This window comes from Vipera ursinii (genome assembly GCF_947247035.1).
Source record: "Vipera ursinii genome assembly, chromosome: 2".
Classification (NCBI taxonomy): domain Eukaryota; kingdom Metazoa; phylum Chordata; class Lepidosauria; order Squamata; family Viperidae; genus Vipera; species Vipera ursinii.
In genome coordinates this window covers 215,296,789-215,317,169 of record NC_139513.1, presented here as the reverse complement: position 1 = coordinate 215,317,169, position 20,381 = coordinate 215,296,789, and the positions used below count along the sequence as shown (strand labels likewise).

The 20,381-nt window shown below is 37.8% G+C and overlaps 1 protein-coding gene across 1 annotated transcript in view; it reads left to right on the top strand.

The window, feature by feature from the left end:
* The window catches only part of FOCAD (focadhesin), a 157,370-nt gene that overhangs the window by 50,584 nt on the left and 86,405 nt on the right, over window positions 1-20,381 (top strand). The window contains exons 12-15 of the mRNA XM_083352870.1: window positions 9,163-9,267; window positions 9,829-9,930; window positions 11,917-12,047; window positions 13,945-14,071. Coding sequence (XP_083208996.1) covers window positions 9,163-9,267; window positions 9,829-9,930; window positions 11,917-12,047; window positions 13,945-14,071 — 465 coding nt within the window. The remainder of the gene's footprint in view (window positions 1-9,162; window positions 9,268-9,828; window positions 9,931-11,916; window positions 12,048-13,944; window positions 14,072-20,381) is intronic.

Genomic DNA, 20,381 nt, shown 5'->3' with positions numbered 1-20,381 from the left:
AAGGGAAGCAATGGTTTGCTTTTGGGTACTGTAGTTTGTAGGTGCTTTGGGGTATTTGGGGGTATTTTGGGGATTTTGTGACTAGCTGGACTCGTCATGCCAGTCATTCTGGAAATGTGCAATCCTTTCACGGCAACCATTTGCAGGAAGCTTTCAAAATTTCCAGAAAACCCTTAAAAGATCCCCCAAAATTCTCACAGAGCCTCCCCACTTCTGTTGTAAGGTCTGCTTTTTCATTCTGTATGTAGCTTTTTGCGATCACAGAAATTGTACCTCATATTCTTTGCTTTCATCACTTTAAAAAAAAACATGGATGTACATTTCTTAAAAATCCTCAATTCTTAATATACAGGGAGCCCTCGACTTATGACCAGTCACTTAGTGGACTCACCGAACTTATGATGGACCTCCTCAGGGCTACTTATGACCCTGTTCCAATGGCCAACTCCCCCCCCCCACACACACACACTCAGTCACCTAACCTTATTTTGAGTGCACAGCAATTGGTTCAAATTTAGAGCCACTTGTAGTAACTTGCAGTCACCTGACTGTGTTTTATAATGCTTTTTGCCAAAATCTGGCATTTATTTCTGGCTTTTGGCAAAACAGGCCCATAGTGAACAATGGATTCATGTCAGCTACGAACAGGGCTTTTTTTTTGTCATAGAATGCCCAGAACAGAGTTCCGGCACCTTTTTTTGGATGGAACCTTGTAGGGTAGGCAAGGCGGGTTGTATGACATGTGTGAGTTCCGGCCTCTTTTTCTTTTACAAAAAAAGCACTGGGTACGAACAATCAGATCTTCTCCCAAAGAGTTCAATTAGCTATTTTATTGCTCATGCCTACAACACAGGAATCTTCTCAGACTGGTGGTTTGTACTTGAGTCAGACTAGATAAGGTTCAATAGCATTCAAAGGGGGGGGGGAAACAGAGCTCTCCCTCTTATGCCCATATAGGGATTCCAAACGGATTCCTCATTTGACTCCTCTCCTGGATCAGCCAGTGTGTCTCTAAAGCTTCACTTAATAACTGCGGCGTTCATTTAAACACCATGACAAAAAAGGTCGTAAAATCAAATTGGTCATGTGGGCGATCTGCTTTAAGACCACTGTAATGGGCAGGCTCCATTAAGGTCAAAACCCACTACCTGAAAGTGGTTTTGAATACAAAATTTTCCTTTGGGAGAATGTTGGAGACTATCCTGATTAGAAGCAGTGAATGCTTTTAGAGGATATCCTTACGGACATCTTGTCAAGGAATTGCGCAGCCGGCGACCGAATGGATTCAGAGATGCTGAGATGAACTTGTAGTTTTATATAAATGAATATATTTTACATTTATCTTTATAAAAGTAAACAAGATAGTTAGGCATATCACCACATCATGAGGTAAAACACAGAGCGCACAGAAGAAAAAAGGCAGGGGAAAAGGGAAATTCCCCCGCCACACCCATAGCAACCAATCACAGCGAAGATTACCTCAGGCAGGAGCCATCACTCTCCAACCAATCAACTATAACTGTGTGTTCTGGCTCATCGTACAACCCCAGTGTTCCAGCTACTAAATTTAAATATCTTAACATATCTCTAATGATTTTGTTCAGTTGGAAGCAACCCTTAATTCTTGTACAATTGAAAATTATAGGAATGGCCTAATGGCTTTGGAACCATATGGCTTTTGAATGCTTTGTTCCTGTTTCTGAAGTTATGCTAATTTCAAATTATTATCATCTGAAAACTCTGAGTTCAAAGGAAAGTTGTGTATATCACAGCAAGCAGCTAATGTGATTAAAGATGCAATACAGAAAAAAAAGAAACTTTTTTTGAAATTGAAATTTCAAAATTTCTTTGAAATTGTTCAAAGAAACCTCCTTTTGTGACAAAAAGAAATATGGATTTGCGAGAAATTCAGGACTGCTTCTACCAAGGCTTGTTTTGGTGCACTCCTCTTCTGCACCTGGGCTGTGCTTTATTTAGCCTAATAAATTCCACCTTTGTCCTGCCCTGATTAGGTCGCTACAGTGTCTTGGCTCCAGTAAGATAAAATAGAATAAGGCTGTCTGTAAAACCTGATTCAACAACTAATTTGCAACTCTTCGGGATGGGTACATTTTTCTGCATGTGAAGGTGCATGCTTATTTTGTTTGGTGCTGACCCACCACTCTTAAGATCCGTGCCTAGTTTGAATTTGATAACTTTTGTTTTTCTCTGCCATATGCATGATATTGCTTACTGTTTTCTCTTGAGCGACTGCACTAGTTCTGCCTTCTTAACAGCTTTTTGACCTTAATGTTGACTTGGCCCTTTAAAATATATCCACTTTCTATGGTTATTTATTGTTAAGCAGGGGTAAGCTTTATAGTGCATTTATACTATTTTGAGATAAAACTATGATGCCTACAGGGAATGTAGTCATATTGCATAAAGAGGTCGAATCACAAGAGCAAAATTTTGATGGGAATAGAAAAACAAAACAAGTGAGTTAAGTTTAGCTCTTTGGATTTCTTTTTCTTTTTGAAAAGGAAACATACACTGAAAATCAATTATTTGCCTCCACATTTTGATGATGTCATTGAAAAAGAAAAAAAGGATTGAATAGTATAGGTATTACCCATATTACCATAATTCTTTATGGTGGTTTTTTTCAACATGCCCATCTATAATGAATTTGTGAGTATGACAGATTATGGGAGGCTGGGAAAAAGATCGAAGAGGACATTAGCATAAACATCAAGAAATGGAGATGGTACAAATCTGGGAAGAAGCATTTGAAAGTATTCAAAGAGACTTTTTCTTAATTAGGTCACTACAAACGAAAGCAAGAAATTCTTATTACAGTTTTTAAGATTTTGTATTTACCTAGAGTAGTATTAAAGTTATCTTATCAAATCTGCATAATTCTTGCTTCCTTGATCTTGCTATGCTGTGGAGTTTGAGAAACAAACTAAGTTGTACATGTGGGTACCAACAGGCAGGCTTGTCAATATGATTTTACTCATGTTGATAAATGTCACATGATGTTCTTCTTAGCAGGATTAAGGAGTTCTAGAAATTTGTCCATTTGAAAGGTGAGATGACCTTTCACATCATATGTCGGGGACTGACTCGGATTTTGGCATTAGACTTAATCACTTGTACCATGAAGACATTTTTTGTAAAGCAATAATGTAAAAATATGTATGGGTTTAAATTTGGAATCTTCTACATACAAAGAATGAACCTATGACTCTTCCTCATAAATCCTTCAGTTAAATCAACTGCCATTTCAAAATGCAGCAGAATATATAATTCTTTACTTAATTTGAGCTGTGGAATTTATGTGTTTTTTTTCCTGAAACACACACTGCTTTCAAAACAACACAGCTATTGAGTTAATTATATCTTGCTGATATGTAAAAATTATAGAAGATATGGCATTTTTGGTTAAAACAAGGTTAAAATGAGGAAATTTGTATTAAAATGTACTCCCTTTTATAGCATTATTTTATTACGTTATTGCATGAAGAGCATTCCATTGAATCTATGGTTTAAATATCAGAATACCAAGAATACTTGAGTATTAAATTTGAGTACAAAATGTAATGCAAATATCTAAAAAAGTATTATTAGACATATTTACTATTTAGTTTTTAACAGCAATTATTTTAGCAATAATAATTCTGTTAGCCTTTATCCAAAATCTCACATTGATTTAATGTAAATTTTAGATGTAAGGTATAGAAAGGAGAATTTAGTCATATAATAGTTTATTTTGAAACAATATTGTAGCCTAAGAAACTAGTTTAGCAATTAAAGATGCTCATTTTGTTTCCATTTCTAGCAAAGTGTAGAAATGCAACCCTTGGCACAGTGGAAATAAATCCTATTGAAAACACAGCTTGAGAAAATGCTAACAATATTTGCACATTTCAAGGGTACACCCAACTTTTGGGACTCATCTTAATTTTGAAAGCTTGGTGGCTTTTTAAACTTATCACAAAATGATGGACATGAGAGGATTTACAAAATAGCATGCAATGGGAATGGGCCAATCACAAAATGTCCTTTTTTCAGAAAAGGCAGACAGGAGGAAATGAGAGACAAGTAACCTGCCAAAAACCTCATTAGAAGAATATGTCTTAAGTCTGTCTTCCAAGGACATTCAGTTTTTTGCTCCAGTGAAGTACACTCACGTTGTAAGGACAAATTTAACATTTCCTTTTCTTTTTCTCTGTCGATGAGCCAAGTCATCTCCACTTTTATTTTCCTACGATACATATTCATAAACCAGATCGGTGTGTCTGTTGTGTGTATCTGTCTCTATGTGCAAGATTCAGAACGTCACAGAGATTCAACGGAGAAAGAAAACAAAAACAAGTGTTGGTACAAAGAAAAGAAAAACCCGAATCCCAGGTCCAAGTCCCATTTATTCACCTGCTAATGTTCAGAGCCATGGTTTCTTTGTCCATAGCAGAAATTGACATCTTTTCTGATCCATCTACCCATTTTTTGGGCCTCCGTTTTTTTGGGCCTCCGTTTCTCTGTGTAGCCTAATTTTTTCTGCTTCAAATCCATACAAACTCAAGCGTAGCTGGATTACCAGGAGGGAGTAACTAATCAAGAATGCAACCTAGCCTCTTTCAAAGTGCAAATCAAAAATAACTTGGTCATCAGTGACACACTACAGGTATGAGAGCAGCTAAGTATATTGAGTTCATCACTGCCAGGCAGCAGTGAATTGAATCTGTTGGTACTGAGCATTTTCAGTTGAAAAATTGGTTCAGAATCAAGCAAATACTGTACATTTCAAATTCTATACAAATTAGATATGTTGATGTTGCCACATTTGACTTAATGGCGTGCAGGATAACTTTTCAAAAATTGAACAAGATGGGGTTAAATTTGACATGGCTGGAGAACCCAAGGAAACAAAGTTCAAAAATGCTCCAAATTGGCCAGAGGTAAAGAGTGGGGAAAAATATAACTTCCCACACAATATATATGAAGAGCAAACTACAGTGTTGGTGACTCCTCCCTCCCAAACCCCCCTTCCTCTCTTCCCCACCTTCCCATTTCTTCTCCTTGTCCTGAAGTGGTATTATTAAAGAGGTTGAAAACAACAACAACAACAACAACAACAACAACAACAATAATAATAATAATAATAATAATAATAATAATAATAATAATAATAATAAAAGTTGGAAGAGACCTTGGAAGTCATCTAGTCCAACCCCCTGCTCAGGCAGGAAATGCTATACCATTTCAGTGTTGGAGCATTGACAACTTCTGGAGGCAAGTCGTTCCACTGGTTAATTGTCCTAACTGTCAGGAAGTTTCTCCTTAGTTCTAGGTTGCTTCTCTCCTTGACTAGTTTCCATCCGTTGCTTCTTGTCCTGCCTTCAGGTGCTTTGGAGAATAGCTTGACTCCCTCTTCTTTGTGGCAGCCGCTGAGATATTGGAAGGCTGCTATCATATCCCCCCTCACCCTTCTCTTCATTAAACTAGACATACCCAATTCCAGAAACTGTTCCTTGTACGTTTTAGCCTCCAGTCCCCATGCCAGATGTTTGTTGTGCATGTCATGCTTTCTTTAGCTTGTTCAGAAATGTATATTAGAAACAATTACATTGTAAAAAAAAGGGAATACTGAGCCGAATCAACAAAGTGAATACTGTATTTCAAGGTTGGTATATGCAGAAAAATTATAAATGGGAAAAGGCTATTTTTTTTAAAAAAAATAATGGAACTGAAAGATTTATAGACTGGTGCATAAATTCCTGCCTGAGAGACTTTAATAGAGTAATCAGTTTCTTAATGTAGAAGTGTTTATTTTCCATAGAATTGAATGATGTGTCTTCAGCTACAGTATGATCCTGAGTAAAGATTTAATTGGTTTAAGGAATTCCCAGCAGGTACTAATAGACACCAGCTCGTATGCCAAGGCACCTTTTCCCTTTCAATCTGAAGCAGCACTGCACATCCCTTTTAATTAATATAATCCAATTCATAAAAGAGGAAATAGTTGAGGAGTGCTATTATTGAACTGCTGGAGGGTATTAATGCTCATGGGAACTATGATAGTTTATTACAGCAAGAATGAACCATCCTAACTATTTAGCTTATTCCTTCTGTTTTTCCTATAGGAAAACATTTTGAACATTTCCCTTTAAGGGTAGTTTTGTTATCCAGATTAGCAAATGTTAAATATTTAACATTAATTCTGTTAAGTTTTGAACAACCAAGCCTTTTAGAAGTAATCATAGATATTATAATTTTTTAAAAAATAATATTTTTATTAATTTTCTAATTTTACATTTAGGTATTTAAAAAGCAATGTGGTGGCTGGGTTAATCAATAGTTAATTGACATACAAAAATCTTTAGAATATATCTCAAACTACAACTTCAAATATTTCCTCTCTTTTTCCTTTAATATCTACTATCTCATATTTAAGCTAATACAGTTCTTATTATACTGTATCAACTAAATAAAAACATCATTATTACATTTATCAATAAATTTTTACCTTATACATATTTTAATTACTTTTATATTCAATCTTTACAGTCAATCAATGTCCTGTTATTGGTTTTCCCCAATTTTTACCTTCCCATCAATATTCAAATTTAACATTTGATATTTATAATTTTCAGGTTTTAGGCAACCAAAGTTTCTTTTGTCTCAATTCATAACAGAATCTAATATTCAAAATACACATCTATTTGGGTATAATCTTGTTCTATTTCCTAAAAGTTATCTATTTCCCCCATCTTACATCATCTAATTAATAATACAGTATCCCCTTTAATAAATCAAAGCCCATTATGTATATTGTCTGAGTTAATCAATAAATCAAACATATTCATAATTTTTTTTCTTTTGGGTCTAATTTTTAAGTATTAAACAAATAGCATCCTTATTTTCAACTAATTTCCAAATGTTTTAATTTTAATGACCAAAATTTCCCTTATCTCAACTTTGACCCTCTGATTAGTAATATAATCTCCTCTGATAAATCAAAACCCCAATTTTCTTCAGCCTTATTCTGGCTTTCTTTCTTTGCCAATTAGCCTTCCATGTCAATGCTTTTAAATCATCAAATAGATCTCCCTCTGTTGTTATATATATTGTTTGGAATAAGAGAGACCTTTTAGTTGCCATTTTTTGGAAGTGCTAGCTAGCCCATTTGTATTCCTTAAATCGTCTCCTTGTTATTCCAAATCCCTATAATTATCCTGGTATGTTTATCTTCCATTCAGTCTGCTGTTCTTGCTCCTCAAATTTCTTCTGATTTATATAGAAAGTCTCTTCCATTTTCAGTGTTGTCAGTCCCTTTTTTGGATATTCCATTGACTGCATTTGTTGATCAATTGAATCCTTTGTCTTAGGATTCCACTTCTTCTATTACCTTCTGCGTTGTTAGTTCTTTAGTTGTAGTCAGAATTTGAGTTTGTATATCTAAGCTGACATATTGTTCTTTTCTGTAACATCTTTATTTTGTCACAAGCTGAAAGGGTGGTTTCATGTATTGCTTTTAACATGGAAAGAATCTTTTCCTGGTCTTCATCTATCTTCTCTTAATGGTGCATTAAGCTGAGGATTTTGAAATCAGATGATGAAAATAATTTTATAGTTGGGTATGGGACCTCTATTTCATGTGTTTGTAGGTAGTCTTTAGGGTAAAAGTCATTTGTCAAGTAAGATTTTATAATCCAAGGTATTTCATCATGTCCAATAATGACCAATATTCCTCAGATAAAAAAGTAGGAAGGCAATTCCCCACATACAGCTCTAAAAATCAATAAAGGTTTCCATTCATAGTTCAAGGAGGCCAGCCATGCCACCCAGAAGTTCTCTTTACAGCTGAACCTCTCACAGGTGGTGTTTATCAAAGTTAAAAGAGTCTTATCTGTAGTCTGGGCTTCAAGCCAAGTCTCCTTTAGGCAATAACAAGTTGTAATACCAAGCTTCACCACAAGATGTCAACGATGCCTCTTAAGGTTTTTTAAGTCCAAACTTTTTCCAATTTTATTTCTTTTTTTTTATTAAAAAGTTTTAAAGTACATTTTTGAACATAAACCCCATCCCCCTACCCCTAACCCATACCCTAATCCACCCAATACCCCTACCTCCCCCAGCCCCCCCCCTGACTTCCCAAAGCAGAATACAGGGTATTATTTTCACAATCTTAATCTAAAATATACTATATTTCTTTTTTAATAGATAAAAACAAAAGTCTTCGGTGAAAATAAGAAAACTTTTGGTCCCCTAGTTTCAGAAACATATAAATCCAATTAGATTAGTTATTCTTTTAGTACTTTAACTCCCCTGGGTAGTCAGTCGCCGCTATTCTTAGAGGGTGGGATAAAATTTCCCTTCCCTCTCGCCTCACAGGGGGAAAGATACTTTGGGCAGCTTTTACAGGAAAAAAAATAATTAGGATCTTAGAGAGATCGGATCTCACTGATTTTCATCCGCATTACTTTAGAAGTGCCTGTCTGCAGCCTAGTGACGAGCCATATTGCTATGCCCAGTCTTTCCTCCGCTGGTTTGGAGGACTGCCCCGGATCAAGTGGAAGGGATGCTGCCCTCCTGCGATCAAGCGGGGATCCCTTCCTTGCACGTCTCCCCTACAGAGCGACTTTCGACCCTTTCTGGGGTCCCCCAGTGGAACGAAACCGAACGTGGAAGATGGAGCTAGCCTTCCAGTGTCCGCGGCGGCCATGATGGCAAACCGGAAGTCTTAGATATTATAAATTTTGTAGATAACATAGAAGGTTGTATTTTGCAAAAATAGAAGTGTACAACCTCCAAATTCTACTCCCAGACATATTGGAAGGCAGACTGAAGGAGGAATGTGTGAAACTGAGGCCTGTTATATATTTTCACATGTTAAAATATAAATTGTCATAATATGTGGATACTTTCTACATCCTTTCTTTATTGCTTTTGCTTCATTGTCAAACTTCATTTGTAAACAGTCCATTATTTATTTTGTGATATAAAGTGCAAAATTTCACAGTAGTTTTTTTATTTCCTTTTGTTCTTTGTCTCAAGCCTGATTCTGTTCTGAAACTAGGGAAAGTTAGCACAAAAGAAAAGCTTCTATTTATCTGTATTAGTATTATAATAATTAGTAATATAATGTGCTAATTTTAGGTTGATTGCTTTTATGTATAGGTGCCAAATCTGATTCCAGTTTTGATGTTTAAATTGGGAAGACCATTGGAGGCCAAACTCTGCCGAGACATCTTGTATACTTTACCTGCTTTGGGAGTTCATAAGGTCAGCATAAAAATATAACTTATCTCTCCTATTATTTACATGGTGCAATTAATTTCAGTACCATGATTATACCAGCGTCGTGTATAATGAATATAGTTCACTGAAGTCACATTTCATTCTTAAATTAAGAATGCATCAGTAATAAGCAGAATAACTTATTAATGGTTCATTTGCATAAATGTCTAAAATATTATATGTAAAGTTTCCACAGTTTATCCCATATCAAGTATATTAATTTACTTGAACTATAAACATCATGTCTACTCTTATCCTATAATGAAAGTGCAGATTATAGATTATAAATAAAGCCAATGTGGGATTGTTGGCTGTACCTCACTCTATCCTGTTTACACCCAATTTTTACAACTCGGCTTTCTTCTTTGTCTACTTGTAATGCTAAATTGTGCAATCAGTCAAATTAAAAATTACTTTCTGATTGTTGTCTTAAACAAGGAGAGCACATTAGAGCATCTGGAGATGGTACAAAATTAATCACTGGATTTATTTTACATGATAAATGAATACACAAAAAATTGCATTTACAAAAAAAATATCTTCTAGGTCTGTGTTGCACAGATTTTACGTGTGCTGCAGGTATTAGGAAACACACCAAAACTTCAAGCTGTTACATTACGTCTGATGACATGTTTATGGGAAAAACAGGTAAAGCTTTACAAATGTTAATTTTCAGTTTAACAAAAAATAAAATAAAAAATGCTTAACTGTGTCATTCACTGTTGTAGCAAGCCCTACTGTTACAAACCTTAAGAGATGGGAAAATAATATTTTCTTGAAAACATCTTTTTATTTAAGTAATCCATATACATGTTGGGAGTTTCGGATGGCTACATATAACTACAGGTTATCCACTCAATGTATAAACTCTTACCTGAAAATTAATCAAAATACAGTAATTTTTTCAGGTATGCACCCTCTTTTTCCCCCATCCATTTTAATCCAAATTGGAGGGTTGGGAAAAATGATATAAAGGGGCTTAAGATCCTCCCTTTCAGTGGGTAGCTTCAAAAAACTGAATAGAACGTATTGTTGGGTAAAAATCAGATTTGGTGCTGGGAAGAAGCTGGCAAAAGAGAGATTTTTAAAAAATGCCCTGGATCTGTCTGGACACCATAGTGAAAAGTTTAAGTTTATTGAATTTATATACCGCTCTTTTCCCGTAGGACTCAGGGCGGTTTACAAGGTATTTAAAAACGTCAATACAATGCAAAAGTTAAAAGCAATTAAAAATAATTAAATTTGATCCCTGAAAAATATAAAACCCCAATTAATACTCTCAGTCCAGGCCAGAAAGCTCAAAGAGCCAGGTCTTCAGGTCCCGGCGGAATGAACAAAGGTCGGGGGCAGTCCTAAGCTCCACGGGCAGCTGGTTCCAGAGGGTAGGCGCACCCACTGAGAAGGCCCTCCCCCTGGGTGTTATCCGCCGGCAGTCTTTTACCGGCGGCACCCTGAGAAGGCCCTCCCTGTGGGAGCGCACAGGACAAAGGGAACTTGATGCCGGCAGCAGGTTTTCCCTCAAATATCCCGGACCCAAGCCGGGATAAACAATTCCAGAAACATTTTGTCTTTTGATGAGAAAAACACTGGCCAATACAGGTAGTCCTCGACTTACAACCATCATTTAGTAACCATTCAAAGTTATAACAGCATTGAAAAAAGTGACTTATGATTATTTTTCACACTTACGACTGTTGCAGCAACTGGTACATATTTTTGACAGTGGCATTGTCCCAGTGTCATGTGATTACCATTTATAACCTTCCCAGTGCTTTCTGACAAAGTCAATGAGGGAAGCCAGATTCGCTTAACCATTGCACAATTCACTGACTAACTGTTACAAAAAAGGTTTTAAAATGGGGCATAATGCGCTTAACTTGCTTAACAACAGAAATTTTGGGCTCAATTGTGGTCGTACGTCAAGGGCTACCTGTATGTTAAAATTCTGTCCACACTCCATTTTAAATGCCGTGTCTTGGTCACATGACTCAGAGCAGAGCAGGGTGTGCAGTAGTTTGCTTGCTCAATACTTCACAGTGCCTGTTTGTACAAATACAACTGTACATACAAATACATGCAGACACATGGGATGAGAGCAGAAGTACACACATGCACACACATGATCTCACTGTTAAATGGAAGAAAAATCAGAGGCCTCCTATAGTAGCTGCTGATAAAAAAAAACTTGAAAAAATTTCAGAAGCCCTACTTTATGTCCTTTACCTGTGTTTTTAAAAATTGTCCCAAATTTTGTCAAATGAAATCTTGTGAGAGCTCTAGTATGATTATAAAGATATCATATGGTTTGGGATCTCTCTCTCTCTCTCTCTCTCTCTCTCTCTCTCTCTCTCTCTCTCTCTCTCACACACACACACACACACACACACACACACACACACACACAAAGAGAGAGAGAGAGAGAGAGAGAGAGAGAGAGAGAGAGAGAGAGAGAGAGAGAGAGAGGGTGTATGCAGTTGTTATTTGCAAACGAACATAAAATTGTATCTTGCATTGTAGGAGGGGACATGAATTTGTAAAACTCCTGATGTTTGAAAGATAGATTAATAACAGTAGGGCAATAAATTGTCACTTTCTAATCTTCTGTTTTCCTTTTTCCTATCAAAATATATTTAGGATCGAGTTTATCCAGAACTGCAGAGATTCATGGCAATGTCTGATATGGCTTCATTATCTGTTAGTAAAGATACTCAGTGGGAGAAGGTGATTGCCAAAGCTGCTTCTATCAGAGATATATGCAAGCAAAGGTAAATGTTAGGTTTCATACATAACAATCAAACGAAAGGTTCTTGCAGCAATGTCAGAGACAAACCCTAACACTGAAATGAAAATAAAGATGAAAATAAAGCTTGGGGAGCAAGGACACAGTATCATAACACATACACTGTCATATGTTAAATTTGCTTATGTTCTTCTTAGTTTGATGATATGTATTGCTTGTTACTATTAGAGTGTTAACTTCTGGGGGCAGAGCAAAGGTTCAAGGCAAAAGACTTTTGAGCAATATGGTCAAAGCTTTTGGAGTTGTTCTATTTATACCATAATAGAACAAAAAATAACCCCTTTTTTTCTTTAAACCGTTATATGCTTTATCAATTCTAAAATTGTGCTGATTTTAGTTCTTTAATGCTGTTGTGTGTACTTGTATTTTTCTTTTTCCTTTTTGAAAAAGAAAAAAAAATCAAATAACGTACTTTTATACTGATAATAATGTTAGTAAGGAGTATGACCTTAGAAAGGGAACCATAACAGTCTAAGATCTAGGGGTGGTATAAAACCTTGAATTGGCTAGACTTAGTGTTATCATTTTGTGTCCTTGCTTCCCCAAACTTTGGTTTGACCGCTGTGTATTTTAAAGGAATGCAGTATCATAAACCCATAAAACCCCATCTGCTTTGTCACACGACTCCTTCAATTCATATTCTACTGTCCTAGGCCTAATTTTTTTTCAGTTGATGCAAGATTTTTCAAGATATAATGTTTGTCTGAAAAATTGGTTAAGATCTAGCCAAATCCTTAAGAATCTGTCATGTCTGAGAATGAGGTCAATTTATTTCATGCCTTTTCCACAAGTTGTGCTGTTACTATTATTGAACTTAATATAGTAATGGTTTATAGTCAAGCTTACGTTAGGTTGGTTAGCTTCATACATTATGCTAATGTTCATTTTTTTAAATTGAATACTGTAAAGAAACTACATCGGTACACAAGAAAATATGAAAAAGAATAAAATAATATAATGAAGATGAATAAACCAAGAATTTTAAAATGTCATGGAAGATTATAGCTTTCCTGGCTCCAAACATTTTTATGTTTTCTCTTATGGTAAAGGTAAAGGTAAGGGTTCCCCTGCACATGTGTGCTAGTTGTTTCCGACTCTAGGGGCCGGTGCTCATCTCCGTTTCAAAGCTGAAGAACCAGTGCTTGTCCGAGGACGTCTCCGTGGTCATGTGGCTGGCACGACTAGATGCCAAAGGCGCACGGAACGCTGTTACCTTCCCACCGTAGTGGTCCCTATTTTTCTACTTGCATTTTTACGTGCTTTCGAACTGCTAGGTTGGCAGAAGCTGGGACGAGTAACAGGCGCTCACTCTGTTACGTGGCACTCAGGATTCGACCTGCCAAACTGCCGACCTTCTGATCGACAAGCTCAGCGTCCTAACCCACTGAGCCACCACGTCCCCTTTTCTCTTATGGTAGAGATGGTGAATTATGCCCTTCCAGCTGTACTTGAATTTCAGGTTCCAGCTGCCCCAACCATAAGAGCCAGTGCTTGGAATGATAGATTAAATAATATGTGGATGGCCACAGATTTGTCTCCAGAGACAGAGTATGTATGTATATATGGATTTATACCCTGTCTTTATTATTTTTACAAATAACTCAAGGTGGCGAACATATCCAACACATATTCCTTCTCCTATTTTCTCCACAACAACAACCTTGTGAGGTGAGATGGGCTGAGAGAGAATGACTGTCCCAAGATCACCCAGCTGGCTTTCCTGACCAAAGCGGGATTTGAACTCATGGTCTCCTGCTTTCTAGCCTGGTGCCTTAAACTGGTGCAGGAGTTGTGGATCTTGAGATAACCATGCAATTACGTTCATTTTTTATAATTACGTGAAAACTGTTGTATTTTGTTAGGCCTTACCAACATGGGGCAGATATGCTGGCTGCAATTTCTCAGGTACTGAATGAATGCACGAAACCAGACCAAGCCACACCTGCTGCCTTAGTCTTACAAGGACTTCATGCACTTTGTCAAGCTGAGGTACAGTTTACTGAGTTCAGAGAGCTATTTTTCTCTTTTACGTATGCATGTTTTGTTCATCGTTCCTTCTAGTAGTTGTTGTTGGAGTAAAATCCCATATTTCATATTCGTGTTAAATAAGATTCTATTTTCCTCATTCACTAATCTTCTAGTAGCTGAAAGTTACTAGGATAGTTGTAGTAAAATTATATTTCAGTCATTAATCGTCTGGCTCTGAAAAGTGTTGTTCTTAATATATAAATTGCAATTGTGCCTTGAATTTGTTCTGATTCTATATTGATGTCCAAGGACCTATTTTCTCCCATGCTATTAGGGGGTAGAATTTGCAGTACCTGTGATATCAATTACAGTATTTAGGTTTCCTCAGTCCTTTTGTTAGCTAGTAATATTAAATTGGCTTTGCAGAACAGTAGCAAATGGTAACTTTGTCTAAAGATGGGAGAGGAGAGAATATAAGTGAAAGAGGAAAATATTCCTTAGGATTCTGATACTGTTGGTTATACAACAATGAAGATGTTTGGATGTAAGCTGCTATGGCATCTGGGATCCTGTGGCATCTCATACTGTGGATGGTACAGTTGGAAACAAATACAGGGGAGTTTGGAATAACGAAATAGCATGATGCTAAGGGCTGTTCCTGCTCTTCATCATTATAGTTCTATAGCTAGAGTTCTGTGGCTAGAACTCACAAATGGAGAATGTATAAAAGTAATAAGACTGTGGAGCAGGCACCGAATAGTTCACATCCACCCCAGTAGTTGAACTCATTTATTTTCATTGCACGTCCTAAATTATTGAATCAGTTTAGAAATAGCAAGTTCAAAGCACCATACAGCTCCTCCCACTTCATATGTAGGCATAACACTAATTTTTTGTGTGACATCTAGTGAGTTTTTGCAGATGGCTTAGAATTAGAATCATCAGTGAAACATTAAGGTACAATTATAAGCTATAAAAGGGAAAAAATGGAATGTTAAAGTTTCCAGGAGCAGATAATATAGTTAACTAACTAATTCTCTAAAATCGCACAATTTTTGACAGTTAAAATGTAAGAACTTAAATGAGTTTTATGAAAGCTTTAAAATATGCAATGGAAATATAGTATGGAAAATAAAAAAAACTGTTAGAAGAACTACAGAGCAGAAGACAGTTTAACTGCCTCAGGATAGCTTTCTGTAGCTTATGTATCATAGTCAGAAAACCCTTTTTCTTTTGCAACCATCTACGAGTTTTTATAGTAGAAGTACCAGGAGAACCATCTGTAAATACAATTTTACACGAGGTACCTCTGATATAAGAGAGAGTGAACTCAATTTTAGGGAAGGAATTTAATGGAGAAACACAAGTGCTCGAGGAGTCATTTTTGCAGTTGATGCTGAACTATGACCAACATTTTTTGGCCATTAAAACACTACAGTGCGGCTGGTGATGATGGCCCTCAGGTGATAGGAGTGGGATATATCTTTCTTCTGGACTTAAACTTAGAAATGGGTGATACCATGACTCAGTGGTTAAGAGGTTGAACTTGTTGCCTGGAAAGCCAGCAGCCCAGGTTCGAGACCCAAGTGCCATGCGATGGGGTGAGTTCCAGTCCCTTGTCCCAGCTTCTGCCAACCTAGCAATTCAAAAGCGTGTAAATCCGAGGAGATAAATAGGTACTACTAGCATGGGAAGGTAACAGTGCTTTGTGCTGGCTACATGACTGTGGAAATGTATTCGGATAGCACTGGCACAGTGGCTGTGAAATGGAGATGAGTGCTGCTCCCTAGAGTCGGCAATGAAAAGTGGAGTAAAATCTGCAGGGACTCCTTTTTTTACTTTGAAGTGGAAATAACAGGAACGTTGGAGGAAAGAGACCAAAAAGAGAAGTTCTTCTTCTTTTTAGGGAAACTAAAAAACGAAAGCTGACTTATCTGGGGTCAGGAACCAAGTTAGTACTTGTGTAGGAGATAATTAGAAAATGACAGGGCTGTAAGATATTTTAAGAAGTTGAAAAATATCTTGGAATAGGAGAATGGCCAACTACTTATGTACTATTTCCAAGAAAGCTGCGTGGATGTGTCCCCGTAGTCACGCAAAATCACACTCATTTTGAGGGAAAGCATCTACTGAGGGAAAGCTGATGCATTGAATAAATGTCTTGGAATTCAAGAAAGCATATTTTATTAAACCCAGAGCAATGATAAACAGGATTCAGTGCCCAGAGAAGCTAATTGGAAATGGAACTCAGAATTTTAAAAAGAAATACTAGAAACACAATTGCAAATAATTTTATTGGGAAAAATATGACTAACAATGGAAAATAATGTGAAAGCCTAAAACCCACCCAGTCACGTGCCGAGATGTTTCACGATACAAATTGAATAATTGAATGAATGAACGAATGAATGAATAAGTCTCTTAGTGAAAGCAAAGAGACAGATATAGGAGATATGTGTTGTACTTTGGATTAAAAGGCAAAAAGATGCTTTGAAGCATGTGTGGGCTTCACTTTGTCTGAGCCTCAATCTCTTATCCTTAAGAATCATTAGAGAATAGATGATGTACTAGATCAGGACTTTTCAAGTCCTCGACTTACAACAGTTTGCTTAGTGACTGTTCAAAGTTACAGTGGCACTGAAAAAAGTGCCCCCCAAGCCACAGCCGAGCAAGACACCTGCCTGCCCGCCCGGCACCGCTCTTCCTCCTGTCCGAGGTTTTCATTGTTGTGAGCATTTCTGTTGAGAATTGGCAGCCAGGGTGTGTGGGCGGGTGTTTGGTTTTTATTCCCCCCGTCTGCTGGGTGGTTGCAGCAGGTTTTGGTCACTTCCCATGACCCTGGGACACTGTGACCATCATAAATATGAATCAGTTGCCAAGCATTTGAATGTAAATCACAAGACCCTGGAGATGCTGCAACATTCCAGCTGATTGGTGCTTCTTCTGGGCTCAGCAGAAGCACCAGGATCGGCACCGAGCTCCAGCTGAAGCCTGACGCTGATCCTGGCGCTTCCACTGAGCCCTGACAGCCCTGCAGCTCCAGCCGTCTCTCGCTCAGGCTTGTGCGGTTCTGCCACCAGTTCAGCTCATTCTCCTCCCCAGCTACCACTTTTCTAGGATGGTCGCGTACCACCTGCCAGGTGCCAATGTACCCCAGGTGTTACCCGTACCACTGGTTGAAAAGCCTTGTACTAGATAACTGAAGGAAGCAAAATGCCCATATCCTTAAAAGGGAGTAAAAAGATCTAGGGCACGGGTGTCACATTCGTCATACCACATGATGTGTTGCGATGTATCGTGACTTTTTCGCATTGCTGGAGCTGGGGTGGGCGTGGCCTCCGCATGATGCAACCGGCCCGTGGCCCAGCAGTTTGACACCACTGATCTAGGGAATTACAGATCAGGAAGTCTGGCATTGATAGCTGGGAAGATTCCAGAGCTATCAATCTTGAATACCAGGCAGTGTTTCGCAGAAGTTAGCATGGTTTTATCAAGACTTGCTCTTGCCAGACAATAGTATCACATCATTATTTCTTTTGGGCAACTTCTTTAGTAGGTTATGACAATACTGTGGATTTAATATACCTTAATATCAATGAAGCATTTTTTTACAAAATACCTCATGGTGATTTTGTTAGCAAATAAGTTAAATGTGAGTCAGATGGCACGACAATACAATAGACACATAGCTAAAAATAACAAAATGAGGTTTAACAGATATCCTTAGGATGGGGAAACATGCCGTACATGTTGCTGCCTTCGAGAAGCATCTGGAAGCTTCAGCTGGTACAAAATACATTAGTGGAGGCAGTCACATGTGCACCCAGATCAGTTTGCGTTACACCTCTGCTCTGTGAGTGACATTAAAGTTTAGAGAAAGGTAGTGAAAAATGATCAAGGAACTAGAAATGGAATCCTATGGAAAAAAAATTAAGCCCACTGGGCATGAGTCTTGAGTGCACTTCTAATTCTTGAAAGGATGTCATAGAAAAGATCAAGACTGTTTTCTATTATCTCAAAATAGCTGATGAAAGAATAATAGTTTGAAATATGAGGACGAAGATTCCAACTGAATGGAGGAAAATAATGGTAAAGGCTAATTACTCAGAGAGGTGGTGAGCCTCTCATCAGTGACTATGTTCCCACTAAAAAGTTTCTGTTAGAGTTGGTTCCCCCAGTTCTGTGATTGTACCATTTTAAGAATGTCTTTAAAGAAGAACAGAAGACTGGACGTCAATCTTGAATCTGAATCTCACAGAATAACCTGCAACTTTTAAATGCTTTTTTAACCAATGATTGTCCTGTACTAAAATACAATAGCTTATATGAAATGCAAAACACTGTTCATGAATCATTCATATTACTCCTCAGTATGGAAGACAGTTAATTTGGGGGGGGCATTCAAATAATATATCTGTTAATGATACTTGCAGTATTCTTTACTTTCCATGTCATACCTGGAAAACATACAAAGTAGTATTTGCCAGACCATATTTGTTAAGTCTTTGCAAATCCGGTTTTTTTGCCAGCATAATTCAACAGAAGCCAGCATATTTTCTATGAGCCTTACGTCCTGGTGTATAATAGATTTCATGTGGGAACTATTATCATGGAGGCCAAGATTTAGAAATGAAAAAGCTAAGTTGGTGTGGTGAGTCTGTGTTTACAGTCTTTCCTTCCCTGGAAGCAATTTTGTGCGGTTTATTCCTTGATCCTACATTTATCAGGCTTTGACCAGAGAGAAGACATAGAATAAGGTAAAAATGAAGGGAGACCTGACGGAACAGAATAATAAAATGGAAACTATATGATGGCAAATTATGTGAATTTAACAAGACAAAAATTGTTTCTTGGCCATTCTTAAAATAACTTTGCTATTAAAACCTGAAGAAATATATTTCCCAGAAGCTGAGTTTCTTTGGGTTGAAAAATCTTTTCCTTGTAGACTAACAACCTACTCTTAGGAGGTTTATTCCATATGCTTCCTGTTAGACAAAGGTAAACATAGTGAAACACAGAGGTGTCATTTTAAAACAGGCAAAGGGGCAACTTTATCTTCATATTATTCAGGAGCACCAATGATTCTGGATATTTTGAGGAAGAGAATACATTATCACAACAAGATCCGATACAGACAACCTAATAATGTGGTTATAATTTACTTTTTAAAATATCAGGTATCAAATAGTCTTGAATTTGAGTAGGAAAAAGAATTATAGGAACTCAGGCTCTTGGTACCAATTGGCACAACCTTATGTAGTGGGGCTGGCTGAAAGGCTTTGCAGGAGCCTGGCCAGGGAGAGGGAAGCTGCTGCCAGTTTTGGGCGTGGATCTGGCGGAAGGAAAGAAAAAGGAGGAAAGAAAGGGGGTGGGGGTGGTTGTTGTTGCTGTGGTCGGAGAGAGACCAGATGAAGTCTAAGAGGGATTGGAGGTTTTAAGTTGATCCCTTTCTGTGAAGGAGGGGGGAAGGAGAGAGAGTGAGAAGGTGGAATTTTACTGCTTTCTTTCCCAGGGGGGATATCCCAAGAGGAGATGAGAGAGAGTGAAAAGGTGGAATTTTATTGCTTTCTTTTGCAGGGGGGATATCCCAAGTGGAGGCAAGAGAAAGAGTGAGGAGAGAGAAAGTTGCTGGGGTTGCTAAATTCAGATTTTAACAATAAAGGACAGGGGTGAGTGGTTTGACACTGACGAGACCTGATATTGTGAGCAATGATAGAAGAGAAGGAGAGGCTGGTCGTTGCTCCTTTGGAGACTAGCGGCCATCCGAATTTGGTTATTGCTACTTCTGCAAGTTTTAGACATTGTGGGGAGTTGCCCTGAGGGACAAGCTGTTACTGCAGAATGCTGACTACCTTTGTGTTCCTATCGCTGCCTGGAGCCGAGGTTTTCCCCACCCCATTTGTTTCCAAACAATTGCTGGGAAATCATTGACTATTGCTGCTATGACTGCCTGGGGCTGTTAGACACCACCACATATTGACTAGTGGCTAGGGGCTGGTCATCTTTGTTCCTGAAAGCCCCCCTTTTGACGACAAGAATTTGCCGCCTCTTCACTTCGCGTGAGCTTCTGCTAGAAGAGTCACTTTACTAACACCTTGAGAGCACAGCTGCAGAGCGTGACTGAGGGGAGCGGACCTGGGAGGGCCTGGGCTTTGGCGGCCTCTGAGGGGGTAATGCTACACTTATATGACCCTTCACAAAATGCCTCTTACATCTCTTGGATAATAAGTAATAAACCAACTTCCTATACTTGTTATTAGTGGTATCCTTTTATGGGTAGCATGGCTGCCTTCTAAGTAATAAATTACTAGTTATCAATTTGTTATTAGCT